General features: G+C 35.9%; 1 protein-coding gene across 1 annotated transcript in view; it reads right to left on the bottom strand.

The window, feature by feature from the left end:
- Window positions 1-1,985: 1,985 nt before the first annotated feature.
- Window positions 1,986-16,873, bottom strand: part of LOC131033294 (hsp70 nucleotide exchange factor FES1) — a 79,733-nt gene continuing 64,845 nt past the window's right edge. Inside the window, exons 4-7 of the mRNA XM_057964479.2 lie at window positions 5,752-5,879; window positions 5,384-5,542; window positions 5,115-5,297; window positions 1,986-2,353 (exon numbers count right to left, since the gene is read on the bottom strand). Coding sequence (XP_057820462.2) covers window positions 2,138-2,353; window positions 5,115-5,297; window positions 5,384-5,542; window positions 5,752-5,879 — 686 coding nt within the window. The 3' untranslated portion in view covers window positions 1,986-2,137. The remainder of the gene's footprint in view (window positions 2,354-5,114; window positions 5,298-5,383; window positions 5,543-5,751; window positions 5,880-16,873) is intronic.

Here is a 16,873-nt window from a genome sequence, read left to right on the forward strand (position 1 = left end):
AAGAGGCCTCATCAAGCATAAGAGAGTCAAAGAGAGGTACACTATTCATCAGGTACATCAGGGACAAAGGAGGATCAACCAAGGATAGTGCAAGGGTATGTTCAAGAAGCAGATAGTTTCAGAAGAGTTAATCAAAGTTAGCTTCTCATCATCATCACATTGAATATCAAGAGATATGACATTCCTTGATTAAACAAAAGCAAGACAAGGTGGCATCCTAGTCAGTATTCCTCCAATCAGAAGGGTCCACATCAGCGTGTCCAGATTCGATGAATCACGCTTATGCACGAGGGCACAAACTCTGATGTACCTACCCCTGGCACCTATTGGTTCTCATGTATAAAATGTAATTTTCTCATTGGCTAGAGGAGTTTGTTGTAACAATCCCTAATTAGGGTTTCCATCTTGTAATCGTAGCCATTGATTGTGAATCAATCAAAACCATTGAATTGTAATGAGCTCTCTATATAAAGCTCTGGCTCTTCATTTGTAAAAGTTAATAGTTAGTTAATAGTGGTTAGAACAGCCAATAGTCAATAAGTTAATAGTCAATAGAATAGAAGTTAGAATAGTGTAGGAAGAGAAGGCAAGAAATTGTTGTCTTGGTTGTAAAAGACTCCATTTTCATTAAAGATATGGTGAAATATGTTGTTTCTTTGCAATGTACATGGTATCTTGTTGAATCTTCATATTAGATGGTAAATGATTAGATTGAATGGAGAAAATTGTTGAATGCACTCGTGTGGAATCCACCTAGTCCATACCACTAGCCTCTTATTGATTGTAAGTGCGCCTTGTGTGGTCAACTAACATTGAATGAGCTTAACTTCAAATTGTTATGTGTCTATTGTTCATGCATTGACTTGAATGGTGATCAGTGACTGATGGTGTAATGATTTGAACATATTCGAAGCATCCCTTAGAAGATTGCACTAAGTTGGTGTTGGATTGTTCAATCTGATGGTGAGACCCAGCCCAGTAGGACTCCACCTAGTCGTTCATCTATCTTCTTGCATTCTAGGTCTTAGATTTGACTCTCTAAACCCTACACCTTTTGCTATTTTTTTATTCTCCCTAGTGAGTAGAAAGGACTTGAGTTCCAACAAATCAAGCATTTAGGCATACAACAGTAAATCCCCTTGTGATTCCACCATAATCACATCAAACCAATTATGTTTATCCGCACATAGAGACCCTACATACCAGAACCTTGAAGTTATTTCGATTGATCCTTAGGCAAATCTTTAGCATTCGAATAACTTTGTTCAAGAGAGGATAAGATACCTTGGTATTTTATTCTGCGTTCGCATGTGCATAAAAAACACATCAACACGCCCCTAACTAATGAGGTGATCAGAACCATTAATTCTAAAGAAAGTAATAAGAGAAGCCAATGTGTGCTCTCTTGGCCACACTAGTACCACAGCTCCACGACATGCCACACGACACCAGCAGCAGCAAACTTCAACATTAATATCAATGACTTTGTGTTATGTTCAAAGGCACCTCACTGTAGTGTCACTATACCAACCACCCGTTTTTTATGGTGGCTTAATAAACTGGAATCCAATTAAGATGAAAAAAGTTTTTCTCTAACACTTGCCAACACCTTAGCAGTGCTTAAAACACATTATTGTGGCCGGTGAGGAGTCAAGATTTGTAACATTTTATGGTGGGGGGTGACCTTATTTAAGATTATTCTATAGTTTTCTCAGGCATAAGTGCCCTGCCTCCCTCCAAATTTGAACATGTGCCCCCCATTTGGAGTAACCAAGCCTTCGTCATCAGGCTCACTCAGTGTATACAAGATTATGAAGTTTTCAACTTGTTAGGACGAAGAATTTTAATGTGGAGATCATAGCACATTATGCAAAGATCATCAATTACTCATTATAAAATAAGGATTTCATCCCACATGTTATCCATCTGATACCACTCCAATGCCAACCATCTTTCGATCCACCAGATTTACTAGAAGAGAGTGCTAAGTGTGAACTTTTTCGTTTATTGCTGATTCCTTAAAAATATACAACATAGAGAATGATAGAAAAACATGCCATCTTGGTAACTCAATAATATTTCATTAGTTCCCTCATGATATACAGAACAAAAGATGATACCCTTAGAGTCAAGGATTTTATAATCTATTTTGCAATTTCTTTTGAAAAATGGAGCCTACTTCTTGGCGTTGTGCCTCTACATCACTCGCATATTCTTTGAGATTTTCTTCTTGCATCAACTCTCCAAGTTCAACTCTAAGACTCTCCAATGCCGATTCCAACTGACAAAAATCTCTCAGAACTTGAGCAGTTCTATCACTGAGCTGAATAAGACTCCTCAATGCCACCAAAGCCTGCAAATGCCAGGTAAAAAGAAATTATTAGGCCCTCAAGAAAAGATCTCGGGACTAAAACAATATAATATATTCCATATACATTAGCAATGATAGAATGTGACATGCAGTCTTCTGCAACAGATTTCCAAAGATCGAAAAATGATTTCAAGAAGACCATGCATGAAGAGGAATAGTATAGGTTAATTCTCTATCAAAGGCAGATTGATAACTTAATTTTCTATTCTCTAAACAAATTTTCTTGATTTTCTGTTCCTTCAATAAACTTGTAATTTGAATTTTTTTTTAAAACTAAAGCACATATGAAACTAACAATCACAATAAGCTTAATTTAATTCAAATGAAATTGCAAGAAGCAAATCCCTTTTAAACACTTGAATAGCACAAAAAATTTGAACCTTCTAACTGACCCAATTTCCTTAAAATGAAGTTATAAATAGCAAATCTCTTCGAAACAATTGAGTGGTGCCAGTTTCTCAACTTCAATAAGCCTTATTTTGGATGCCTTGCCAAGTCATTTAGTTAACATGCAAGAGCTAGACAAGATGGAAACATAAAATCTTCCCGCTATGTTACTGGTTACAACCTGTACCCAGACCATACCTGTACCAGATTCAGACTAGATCCAACCTGTGTATGTCCAGTTCAGGGCCATACCCTGGCTATAGCTATGTCCAATATATTATTAAAAAGGAAAAGAAAATGACAAAGGTAAAATAAAATAAATGTAGTGACAATCATTTAATATAAAAAAACCTAACAGAAGTGGCTGCCAATGAGGACGTAGGGTAACATTCTATTTGGCATCCAGTAAAGTTCGGCCACCACATTTATATAAGAGTAATCTGGTGGAAGGTGGATGTCCCATTCATATTGTGGATCCACAATATGAGATCTGTCTGTTGTATTATTGGAGAAATTAAGATTCGGAGAATATTCAACTGAACAAGCATCTCTTTGAAATGCTAGCATTCTAATCTGCCTAAATTTACTACCAAACAAAGCAGGGAACCATGATCCAGATCTAATTTAGGAATCCGAATTTCATCTTAGTCAAATTCTCCAATTCTATACCATATCTTCACTGGAGTTAAGTCTTGATCAAACTAGCAAAGAACTCTTTTCTGAACCATTTTGGCATGTGGGCATATGCAGTAGATAGATGAATGGTATCTTAATTGTCTGTGCTGCAAACAGTGGATGCATGCAGATAGCTCTTGCCAGCCTTTTGTCATTAGAACATCATGACCTAACACATATTTTTTTACTGCAAGCTGTAAGAATGCCTTAGTATTACCCAAGTCAGCATTGCCCCAAATTTTGTTCTGTATACAGTACACCCTTTAGAAGCGTTACAGATGTACCCAACCATAGAGAACTTTGGTTAAAAAAGAATTGCTAAACCATAGTACTCATACCCAATTCAGCAACTTAGTTTTCCATGTGTAGTTCCTACTCATGCTGAGAAGGCCTTAAGCATTGCTTGAATAAAGGTTCTCTCATTTTACTGTAAAATGATCCAGAAAACCTAGCCTTTTTACTATCATTGACTTGTATATATAAAGCCTTGAAAAAAATGGTTATTATATGCAGACCTAAGCCTGTGCAAGTCTACAGAACCAGAGCATAAACCATAGATATATAGACAAACAAAACGAGGGTTTCTTGTAACTAGAAGGCTTCACTTTTTTACCTGAGTATAAATAATATTAAAATACAAGCAAAAAGAGTTCAACACATTTTGATCTCAATTAAAACTTATAAAATAGCTAGGTGGCATAATAGTGATTGCATGTTGTCTCACTTTCTACGATTTGCATTGCATGGTCTGTCCATTTCTCTGTACAAAGGATTATGCAAAGATTTTCTATAGGCTCTAATATCAAGCTTCCTTGATTGTGTACTATTCCAGGACAGAAGAAGTTTTTTATTTAGATTGCTTTGGAACAGCTTAAGTCTGACACCTTAATTGCTTCTCAATCCTGGAATCCTGTCATTGTAGTCACTATTGTTTTATATGTATATGTATATGTATATGTATACATGTGTATGTATGTATGTATGTATGTATGTATGCATATGTATATTTATGTATGTATGTGTATGTATGTATGCATGCATGCATGCATGTATGTATGTATAGGTATGTATGTATATGTATGTATATGCATATATATGTATGTATATGCATATATATGTTACATACATACATGCATACACACACACATAGTACTCTCACAATAGTTACAATGTGTTCAAATTGTTGCCTTGTTAAAATAACCCAATTTTTGCAAATATATAAACTCATGTGCTTTATACACTTGCATGAAGCATAAATCAGAAATCACCATACACCCTTGCTTCATTCTATCATCATTAATAATGCAATGGGATGTCCTCTAAAACTGCATCAAGCTTCAGAAACCTTGATGCATGGTGCTTTATAACAACGGTTAGTGAATCCAAGAAGATCTACCAACCTCAAGGTTCCAAACAAGAAAAATACCTGTTCCTGTCATTTACGTAGGAAAGCAGTTGTGCTATTTGTAGTTTCAATTTCCATCAAATCATTAGACTTTCAAGCATCTCAAACCAACAGCACAGCAATAAATAGCTAACAAGAAACATTAATGGTATAGGTAATTTTCCCACGCGAGAATGTTATCCCATCAACTAACAAAAGAGTATCTGACCTTAAACAAACTAGACAAAATATAGTATACTCAGAAAATCTTAAATAAGTTAAGATGGGTGAACAAACCTTCTCTTTTGTATCTAAATCAGGCACTGCTGTGAGATCCACCACTGATTTTAGAAATTCTTTATCAGCTTGAAAGGCAACTGGAGCCAAATCAGATTGTAACTGTTCTTCTGCTAAGTCAGCCACCAAGAAAGCAGACTTCTTACGCAGCCTCATATCACTGCTAGCATTGCTCATGATAACCTATCAACCAAGAAAGCCACTCACAATCCAATCTCATTTATTCATGAATTTAAGTATACGAGTGAAGGCAAATTATTATTTTTTACCTGAAGCATATGAGCTCCACCTTCTGAGTAAAACACTGCCTGCCCATCTGGATTGTTCCTAATTATAGCTGAAACTGCATAAAGAGCTTTAACTGCTTCTTCAGAAAAGCTTGACTTCACTAGCTGAATTAACTTGGGTAAGGCCTTTAGCTCAAGTATCTGAAATGATTTCAAATTTATTAACTGAAGCTACAGAGAATAGATGCAACAATCATAAACTGAAGATATACAATACCCAAAGAATGAATCCCTTTTCAGACTGACTTCTTTAAAATATCCAGGAAAGCCAACAGGATCAATCACTGGAGTTCTTGACTACAGCATTCTTAACATCTTTGAAAATAAGGGGAAGGAAACTAAAATAATACTTGTTTTTGAACAACAGGATTATTATGACTAGCTTTTCCAAGAACCCATGCAGCTATTGTTCGTAGTTCTTTCTCTTCTCTATTGAGTTCTTCAATAACTACAGTGAGGCCTCCAAGTTTATTCAAATCTGTATAGACAGAAACAGCATTTAGGAATCAAAAACAGTAAAAATCTACTAGTAGAATCTTAGATCAAGAGATTAGAAAGTGACTCGAACGAACAGAATTAAACAATTTTAAATTAATATTCACAAATATCCAAAAGCTGTCAACAGGAGAGGAGGAAAAATATATTAGACAAGAGATGTACCGAGGAGATTTCTACATGGCAAACATATGTGGAGATTGAATGAGTTTCCTCTAATTTCTTGGAACATTTGGAACCTTCCAAAGGAAAAAAGTTGTCTCAGTATTACAGATATTTAAAAACAAGGAAGGTCTTAGAGGAAAATGGACAGTAAGGCCAATGGTTAGAGATGTGCCATAACAAATTATAATCCAACAATACAAGGTATTAGGGACCCTTTCAAAACATGTGATATGACCAGAAATGCAAAGGCTTCTAAGATTGTAGAGTTTGCAATACTGAAGACAATTTATTGGCAATATGTGGGGCCACAATGCATGGGGCATGGCATGAAGGCTTGTTTGGAGCAATTTTACTGAACTCACCAAGTACTCAGCAAATCCCTCACATAAAAGTCAGAATCCAAGCAGATCAAAATGGGGCCTGCTGGTTTATTAGCCGGACTCGACAATTTTTGTCCCAAACACATGAATATGTTAGCCTTACCAATTCCACAAAGACTTGTGATTCCCAATTTCGAGATTCACTCTACACAAAAAACACTCACCAAAACGTAAAATCAGCATCAAGCAGCAAATTTGAAAGATATTTAATTTCTTCATAAGGATCTGTAGCCGCCACATTGGAGATTTTGGCAAGGAATGTTACTATTTCTTTTCCATCTTTTTCCTCTTTTTCCATTCTAACTTACTCTCCATACATCTTTTCATTTTTATTTTTCTCTCTTATTCAAGAATGGATTCACCGAAGAAGAGAAAAAAGTGGGACACATGGAGAGGAGAATAAAATATCTTATGATCCTCTTCATTTTTCCCTCTTTTTCTCGTTCCATTTAATTATCTCTTTATCTTTAATCTTAAATATCAACTTTTCAGATTCTTTCCTCTCTTTTTTTAAATCTCAGTTTTTCCTTTTTTTGGATTCTCTAAAATACTTCCTAACATAGGCATTTCTTTTCCCGTCTATATTTATGATACTTGCAAAGTGCCCTAATGTGAAAAACACAAAGTAAAGACCCATGTTGGAAGCATAATGATAGAAATAGAGGAGGTGGTTTGTAATTATTGCAAAGCCAAACTTAGTGGAGGAGGTGTTAATCGCTTAAAGTTCCACCTTGCCCGTATACCTGGCCAATATGTTTCTTTGTGCACACATGTCCTCACCTGAAGTTGCGTGAGAGGTGCAAGCTCAATTAGAAAGCTTTGAGGAACAAGATGATGTTAGAAAGAGGCAAAGAAGGGCCATGTGGCAGGCAAGCACTTTTAATCTGCTTAGATTTCAAATCCAATGAAGCTTCAATTGAGCTCTATATGATCATCGATCGAATGGGAAAGGATCCTCAAACAAGAGCAATGATTGTCTTTAAGATTGAGACCCCCAAACTTGCACAATGGGACCTCTTAGCTCAAGATATCTACAAAACAACTCAGACAACATTGTAGCCAGACAAAAGTTGCTTAATTTTGTAAATTTTTGTACTTCTAGATTTCTAATATTAATGCTGAATGGTGACCGAAAATTTGACTTATTTCTTCTTCTTTTTTATTTAAATGATTTTTTTTCTCATTTGAGATGCATGATGGAAGAGGTTTGGTGTTAAAGTGCTAAACTTTTAATGCAAAAGTTGAATGATCTTGTAAAGATTCACTACAACATTTGCCTCTGTCATGAGCAAATCATGGGCTTAGATTTATCACCCATTGCATTGGATAAGGCTGAATCACTATCAGGTTGAATTGTTGGCATTGAAGATCTTGTGCTTACAAAGAAGGACCATGCATTAGTTGATCTAGCCAAGTTTGAGGCGGAGGAAGTGATGATGACAGCTGAGAGAACATGACCAAATCTCATTGACATTGCTACCAAATGTACAGGAACTATGGTTGCATTAATACTGAGGACCTATTTGAGGCACAATCATCGAAGTTGTGGAGCTACTGACATTAGCCAAGTGATGCAAGCTTCTCTCAATCCTAGTCCATGTTGTACTTCTTGTAGTCAATGCCATGAATATCGTAATCCATTATTATCATACACCAAAATACATGTGAATATTAATGTGTGTAAAAATCTTGTTTCCTTCACCTCAAAGCTGCTTTTGTACTTGTTGTTTTGACATATACTTGTGTGTGTAAGAAAAGTGGCATGTAATTTAGTTCTTTTTTTTGTCTTTAAAGTTGTTTCAGAATAATGGGAAGCACTAGTGGCAATAAGGCAGAAGCAGATGCAAAGGACACAGACAAAGAGGAGCTTGTGCAATACAGAGGCTTGACCATGGTATGCCCAGTGAAGAAGGATGTAGAAGAAAGGATCAGGGGAGAGCTCTCGCAGGTTAAGATGGTTGTTTCCAGCAACACACAATCCATCAAAACCCTTCTTTTGTGCCACTTTCTAAACTCTTCTAAAGCCCTAGCACCTAATATCACGGTTTCTAATCAACCTGACAAAAATTTGACAGGCATTAGCATTTATAAAGAACACAAAAGCATTCACAATTCTTTACATAGTTGTGAAAAGTATTGTAAGCAGAAAATCCATTAAAGCAATGCCAACCTTTCCCCACATTTGATCAAATAGTACTTGGTTTTCAAGTTTCAACATCTTCCAGACTCCAATCTTGAAGGCCCGAATTGGGGAACAAAGATGATGGGGTTTAAAAAAGAACCTTTCTTTAGATCAGCAACTTGGGAGTGAGTCTGCAAATGATGAGAAGAGAAATTCAATTTCTTTTTCTTTGTGGGATGTTCCATTGAGTCTGGCCTAAGAGGTGCCAGAATTGTTTATTGATGATGATCATTTACAAACAATGGAAGGGGAGATACACAGCAAATTTCTAGTGTGTGTAAATGATTGGGGAAGAGACCTTTCTTAAGAAGAATTATCTCAATAAATGAAATTTGTTTGGTTTAATATTCCTATGAAACATTCCGCATTTTGCAAACTATTATTGTGCTAATCTCTGGTTTAGATTTTGCAACAAATTGCATTGGATAACTAATTTTAGCTTCACTTTGATGTACATATACATATGTGTGTGTGTGTTGACAAATCGAGTAGATGAACATGTATTATTATTTTGATTGTTGATTACATGAGCAGATCTTGCTGATGGGTAATTTGTGGCTGTTAGATCTTTGAGGGATAAAAGGACCTGCACAAGTATTGTATAATATGCAGGGTCAACAATGGTACAGATTATTCAAAGTACCTCTGATTACGTTGTTTCATGTCAACTCAAGTCATTGCATGCTTATGTGATATCTAATCATTTTTGTGTTTGTGTTTAGTCTTGGACATTTGGTGAGTTCTTACATTTCTTTGTTTTGTTTGAGTCTAAATTATAAGGTTTGTATTGATCATTTTATGTGTAAACCCAAGTTTAAACCTAAACCTTATTATTAAGTTGCTAACTGAAGGGTTCTAAAACATAAACAATTCACTTCTGAGGCAGAGACCTAAAGTTCCAAACTAGCATCCATTCCAGGAGGGCATTAACTTTATGCAGAGATGAATGCTTTTTTCTCTTTCTTACGTTTTAAGCCTGCCATAAATTAGCAAGTGTAAGAACTAACTCTCTCCTCTTTAGCGTCTACAATGCAATCTTCAATGGGACAGGATGCAAAAGAAATTAATGAAATTTCATATAGCTTCTTGGAGAAGCCATAGGTAACAATGATAAGACTGGGGCTAGCCTACAGCTTGTTTGAAGTTAGCAGGTGGTGAGTAAGTCGGTTTTTCTTTTGATTTTCATTCTTCACACACGAGAGTGGAAGGCCACCAGTCATGACAAAGCCATGCCAGATTGGCAGACCTCCACTAACTTGCAGCCATTAGGAATTTACTGTGGGAACTAGTACTTTAAAGAATCAAACATAATGGTAATGGGGACTTAGTCTTTGAGATCTATCTTTGAGTAAAAAACAGTCAGCTGAAGGCTGAAGCTTATCTTTCACTGGGTAGTGTTTGAAAGTTGAAACCATCCTGGATTGTGTTTGGAGGTTGAGTTTAGAACCTGGAAAGTAAAATTATACGTTGCTGGACTGGTGCAAGTCTTTTCACTGTTGCAGTTGGAAATCTCCTTACTCTCCTTGGTCTCATCAGAGTTTACGAGATTACTAAACCTCTTGTTACTTTGAATAAAGCATTTGGAAATCTCCTTACTTGCCTTAGTCTCATCAAAGTTTAAGAGATTCCTAAAACTCTTGTAATTTTGAATCAAGCATATATCTTTATGCTTCTGTCTTATAGCTGTGAAACTATGATAATCACTTGTGGCTTCAAAGACTCAAATACATTATTAAGTTATGATTTATTGTGATAGTTTGTCTTGGGATTCTCTGGCCAGCAGACGACTACAAGACTTTCTACTTCAGTTAATTATTAACAATGTACACATGTGTGAATGCTTGCGTGCATGTCTTAAGATGGTTTGAATAATTCCAGTTAAGTTTAGGTTGTTGACTTTGGCACCTCATCAAGATTCTAAGTATGAAATGTTTTACGGGAAATTTTAAAATAATTAATCAGATTACCAGATCAACCACAAAGATCCAATCTAATTAATAAATCTGTAAACACAATGAAAGTTTATCTGAACCAATAAAGCATAAAAAATTAAAAATAAATCAATTGAAAACTCCCTTATTGAATCGATATATCGCTTCCATTGCTCTTCTCAATTCTTGCGATCAGATGGCTCTCATAGTTACACTTAAAAACTTGCATAAAGACGACACAAGAAATTCGAAGATAGTGGTTGATGAAAATGGGAAATTGATGCTAAATTTATAGAAATTGGAAGGAAAATTGTATGGTTAAGATTGATATGCAGAGTCGCAGACTGAATAGATTAATGGTTAAGATTAATTGAGAAAAAATTGAGTTGAAAATTAAACTGAAGTGAGCTGAATGCATGAACTTGTTCAAAAAGCTGATTGAGAGTTAGAAAGGTGATTGAGGAAGTTAACTGAATTAATTAGTTAGTCAGAAAAGGTGATTGACAGTTGAACTTAGGGGGTGAGTGTTAGTTCGAAATTAGCATGTGCTGTAAGCATGGTTGAACTACTCGCGACTCGGCTCGACTCGCCAAGCCCCTGAGAAAAAAACTCAGAGAAAACTCGGGAAAAACTCAGAAAAAACTCGGCGAAAAACTCGGCAACATAAAAACACGCTTAATTTTAATAAAAAATGCATTTTTTTTGCAAAATTTAATGAGAAGATGCATCCAATGAGTCAATAAATGATAACACAAAAGAAACAAGCTGATTCTAGATATATTTAAATGCAAAGTGTCTACAAAATCGCATCCTCATGAGAAATGCTGATGGCTGGAAGCAAAATAGTAAATAGTTTTTGTAAAACCAAAAGTAAATACAACTTCCTCTTCCCAGCTCTAGCCAAAACTAGTTTCAAACTTTCATCATATTTGAAATTTCATCATTCATACTCATAGTTTCAAACTTTCAACTCTAAAATGTATAATACCAGGATTTCTTCAATGCTAATTATGTTGTTATATGGAGCCTAATCAGACTATGAGATTAAATTTTCCCTACTTCCATCAGCACAGTTTCCCCCTATATTTTTCGACGGGGGTTTGGGGGCAGCGCCCCCAGGTTGGGGTCAAGGGGCATCGCCGAAGGATCCTGAAATTTGACTAAGTCTGGAAAATTGAAGAATCCTCCAAAAACTAGATTTTGCATTATAACTCCTGGAGGTCCGAAACCACTCTCAAACATCCTGACAGTATATATGGAATATAACTTAAAGTATAAGTCACTTATACTTAAATGTTATATTCCATGTGTATATTCTGATGAAGAGAATGAAACTGACCTGAAAAAACAAAAATTGATAATTTTTTCACATGCTTGGGCCTCTTTTTTTAGTCTAGCCGAGTTTTTAAAAGAAACTCGTCGAGTTTTTGCTAAAAACTAGGCAATTACTCGACGAGTTTTTTGCAAAATAAAGTCAGAAAAACTCGCAGAGCTCAAAAACTCGGCGAGTTTTTGCAACTCGCCGAGTACTCTACGAGTGTGCCATCTAGTAATTCTTACAGGCTGTAAGAATTAGCATCAAATGCATTTAAATTAAATTTGGATTTAAAATTGATTTTCGAAAATATCCAAAATCATGCACATGAAATGAAATTAGTTGGAAATTAGAATTTGGGAATTTTGAATTTTTGAACTGAGCAAAAAATTAATTTAAATAAATTTGAGAAATTTATTTAATTTGGAAGACATAGTTAGCTAATTAAATAATTTTAAAAAATTATTTAATTAGGGAAAAATAGAAATTGAATTTAATTAAATAATAAAAATTATTTAATTAAAGTAAATAAATTATAATTAATTAAATAATAAATTATTTAATTAATTTTAAGAAAGAAGCATGATTGAATAATTAAATGATTAAGATAGAAATAGAATAATTAATTATGATGAAATGTGATGATTGAATTAATTTAGAAGAATAAAATATTAAAATTAGATTAATTAAATAATTAATCTATTATTTAATTAATAAAGACGAATAATTAGTGTGTTAGTCATGAGATATTTTTAGGTGTTTACATGAAATTCAAAGTGTGCTTACACTTAGCCCACATCATTGTGAAATTATGTTAGGAAGTACTACAGAAATCTAGATTCTTCTTTTGTAGTTTACTAATAGAGATCTCTCAGTTTATTCAAGGGACCTTATTTTGTTCTTTGGTTGCTCTCTCTCTCGTTGGGGTCAAGGTCTTAAGTATTTTCCCTTGTTGGCACATGACAATGGATAATATCGTAATTCTTTCACTTCTTTGAGCAAAATGACCTTTCTCAGTGAGTTGACTGTTGAGTTCTCTGTATTTAGTAATATGGCAATAGTTGAGTTCCTTCAGGACTTGAGTTTCGAATTAAGATACATCCTTGAACTGTGCAGTCTATAGATTTGAATGACACTCCTTGTTGGTCAAGCAGCGATGAGTATATCTTTTGTCTTATCTCAACATTGGGACTCCCCCAGTGGTCAAGCAATTGCTGATTGTTGACATTCTTTGTAATGTGTCCTATGAGAGAACTTGAGTTGCTTGAGGACTTGAAATTAATATTAAGTTACTTAAATTGAACTCGGACTTTGCACGGGAATATTAATATTATGTTACTTAAATTGAACTCATACATTTTTCAGCAATGAATATCAAGGAATGCCCATCTTTAATGTTGCCTAGCGACAGTCTTCATCTACACAAGAACTACAATATTTTATGTTACTATATGTCGTTTTGTATTTGTGCATTGTATGCATTTTTTTAGGTTAAAAGATCAATAACAAAAACTTTGGAAAATAAAACACAAAAAGAAGACTAAGATTCAAGACTATCCAAGGGTAACTAATAATAGATGAATACATTTAAAAATATCTTTCTTGTACCCATTAAAGGGGCTTGGTTGTAATTCAGATCATGCAGATGATCTCACAACTGCAACAGAAGGCTACCCTTCTGACAAATCACCAGTGATAAGACCACTAAGATTTTCCCTTTATTTTCCAAATTGTTTTAGATGTTGATCTTTAGATTTGGAGAATTGCAACAGCCCAAAACCAAATAAAATATGGTTGGAAAATAACATATTACCTTATGCCCTCAGAGTTAGGACAAGGTCTCATTCCCCTCAGTCAACTCGTGTACTATATAAACTCTTCGATAGGTTCTGTGTTTATATATGAGCCCTTCATAACCCAAGAGCAATTCAACCGGTTGACATAAATTAGTGAGCTTCAAGCCTATGGCCTGATGCAAAACAAAACCATCAAAATATTTACAAATATTTAAAGTTAAACCATATATGTGGACACCGCCCATGTCTAAGGAAGACATATATTTGGCTCTCTTTTTGCAAAATTGGGATTATAAAACTGTAAAATTATTTAACACATCTTGCATGATGTAGTTGTCAAACAATTAGATATTTTCTCAATTACTGGTTTCTCCTGATTTTGGGTATAGGCGAACTGGTCTGGGTACAGTCCTGTTGTGTCCTTTTTCAGACATCGCCCCATTGCAAATGGGGACCCTCTGATTTTTTCCTGCTTTCTAGGGTTTCGTTAGTGCCCTGTGACCTTTTGCTACAGTTTCACCAAGCCTTGTCCAGTTCAGAGCATTTCAGGCCCTGACAATTGAAAGTTAGTTTTTGCAAGTTATGTGATTCCGAAGTGTGAACACCACCAGAGTGCTTAGAGAGGCCAAAGGACGAAGATCGCAATTGATTTGGACGAATTTGGACAACTTTCTATTTTTAGAAAGTTTGCTTTTTTGCTTTTTTCCTATTTTTTAGGAAGTTTCGTTTTTGGCATTTTCAGCCCAAACCCCAGTATGGCTATTTTTAGAAAGTTTTCCCTATTTTTTAGGGATGTCTGCTTTTTGCTTTTTCGGGATGCAAACCTAGGGTTTACACTTGCACCACTGACCAGCTTCGACCGGAACTCGAGAATTCCAAGTTTTGACCTAAAAAAGCTAAATCCCTAGATTTTAGGCTTTTTTTTGCTTTTTCGGGATGCAAACCTAGGGTTTACACTTGCACCACTGACCAACTTCGATCGGAACTCGAGGATTCCAAGTTTTGACCTAAAAAAGCTAAATCCCTAGATTTTAGACTTTTTACTTTTTCGAGATGCAAACCTAGGGTTCACACTTGCACCACTGACCAGCTTTGACCGGAACTCGAAAATTCCAAGTTTTGACCTAAAAAAGCTAAATCCCTAGATTTTAGGCTTTTTACTTTTTCAGGATGCAAACCTAGGGTTCACACTTGCACCACTGACCAGCTTCGACCAGAACTCGAAAATTCCAAATTTTGACCTAAAAAAGCTAAATCCCTAGATTTTAGGCTTTTTACTGCTTCAGACGATCCACATAAGCATGGATTTCAAATTTCAAGTTAATCCTGTTAAATTTGATTAAGCTCTGAAATTTTGAATTTTTTCTAAAAATCTTGTGAGTCTGGCTAACGAAGGGTTTTTGCAAGTACAAATGAGGCTATCCAGAAATCCGCCATGTGTTGAAGAGGCCATGATGGCCAACACTCTAAAGTCCGCCCATGAGGGGATGTGTTGAAGACCGCCTTGCATGGAGCAACCATCAAAGTCCGCCATGTATGCATTGGAGGTCATGTGGGAGTACTCTCCAAAGTCCGCCACTGTCTTGTAGGTCATGTGGGAGCCACCTTCAAAGTCCGCCCAAGCATGTGGAGAGATAGAAGAGCCAAGTCTGAAGTCCACCAAGGTTAGGAGGGTCAAGGTGAAGGAGCCTCCACCAAAGTCTGCCATAGGTTAGGGAGCCATGTAGGGGACCACCAAAGTCCGCCCAAGCAAGAGGAGGGATGCCTAAAGTCCGCCCAAGTGATGAAGGAGCCTCCACCAAAGTCCGCCACACCTAGAGAGGCCATGAAGGTGCTATGCTCAAAGTCCGCCCAAGGTAGAGAGCTCTCCAAAGTCCGCCCAAGGGGGATGTTGCTTGAAGTCCGCTTAGGGGACACCTCCAAAGTCCGCCATGCATTGGGAGGCCATGTGGGAGCACTCTCCAAAGTCCGCCCAAGGTTAGAGAACCATGAGGAGAGGTGCTAGAAGCCCGCCCAAGTTGGAGAAGCCATCAAAGTCCGCCCAAGGTGGGAGCCTTGCCTAAAGTCCGCCCTAGGAAGTGTCTCCAAAGTCCGCCCAAGGTGGAGAGGTCTCCAAAGTCCGCCATGTATGTGTAGGGTGTATAGGAGTGTAGCCTAAAGTTTGCCTAGCCCATGAGGAACCTTATCCAAAGTCCGCCTAGCCCATGAGAAGCCTTGTCTAAAGTCCGCCAAAGCTAGAGAGGCCATGTAGGAGATACCACCAAAGTCCGCCATACCTTGGAGAGGTATCCAAAGTCTGCCAAAATTTGAAGAAGATGGAGATAAAATTCAAAAATCCACCTACGCATTGAAAAGTCAAACAAAGATGCCAATGATGTCACAAAATCCACTGGGATTTCAAAATTAAATCCAAAATGAAGAAATATCTAAAAATCCTCAAAATAAATCCAAAATGGAAAGTTTTTTTCTTGGAAAAAGAGAATATTGAAAGAATATTGGAAAATTATTGAGAGATATTAATTCAAAATGTAAAGTTTTTCTTGGAAAAAGAGAATATTGAAAGAATATTGGAAAATTATTGAGATATTAATTCAAAATGGAAAGTTTTTTTTGAAAGGGAATATTGGAGAATTGATGAATATCTTCAAACTTAAATCAAAATGGAAATTTTTAAAAAAAATTAGAAGTATGAGTTGGATGATTTTAGGGGTTTTGCTTGAAGATTTAACCTTGTCTACAAATACTTCATTATCAACTTCATTATTACACCAAAAAGTTCAAAGTTACTAAGGAGAGCTTAGTAAAGTATGTCAGTTTGAAGATCATCTGGAGAAAATTCTAGATATTGCTGGAAGTGGGATAATATTTTTTGGCAGAAGGTTTACAGATTTCTGGAGAAAGGCAACTAGTACGAGGAAGAATCATCCAAACTTTTCTGAATTTTCTGAATATTTTGGAGAAAATTCTAACCTTACTTCTATCCAAGTCAGAGGTGAAATTAAAATTGTGAATTTTCTGAATATTTTCCAGAATTTAATAAATGATTTTTTCGAAAATTTTGGAGGAAGAAAATCATTTTTTTGGCAAAGTATGAAATTTTTTTGGAAGTTTTGACACTTGGTGGTAACCACAACCAGCCTTAAGACTGAGGGTTTTAAGGTGAAAATTCGATTTTTATGGCAAGTATGAGAATAAAAAATGGAAAATT

Source organism: Cryptomeria japonica, chromosome 10 (assembly GCF_030272615.1).
Source record: "Cryptomeria japonica chromosome 10, Sugi_1.0, whole genome shotgun sequence".
Taxonomy (NCBI): Eukaryota; Viridiplantae; Streptophyta; class Pinopsida; order Cupressales; family Cupressaceae; genus Cryptomeria; species Cryptomeria japonica.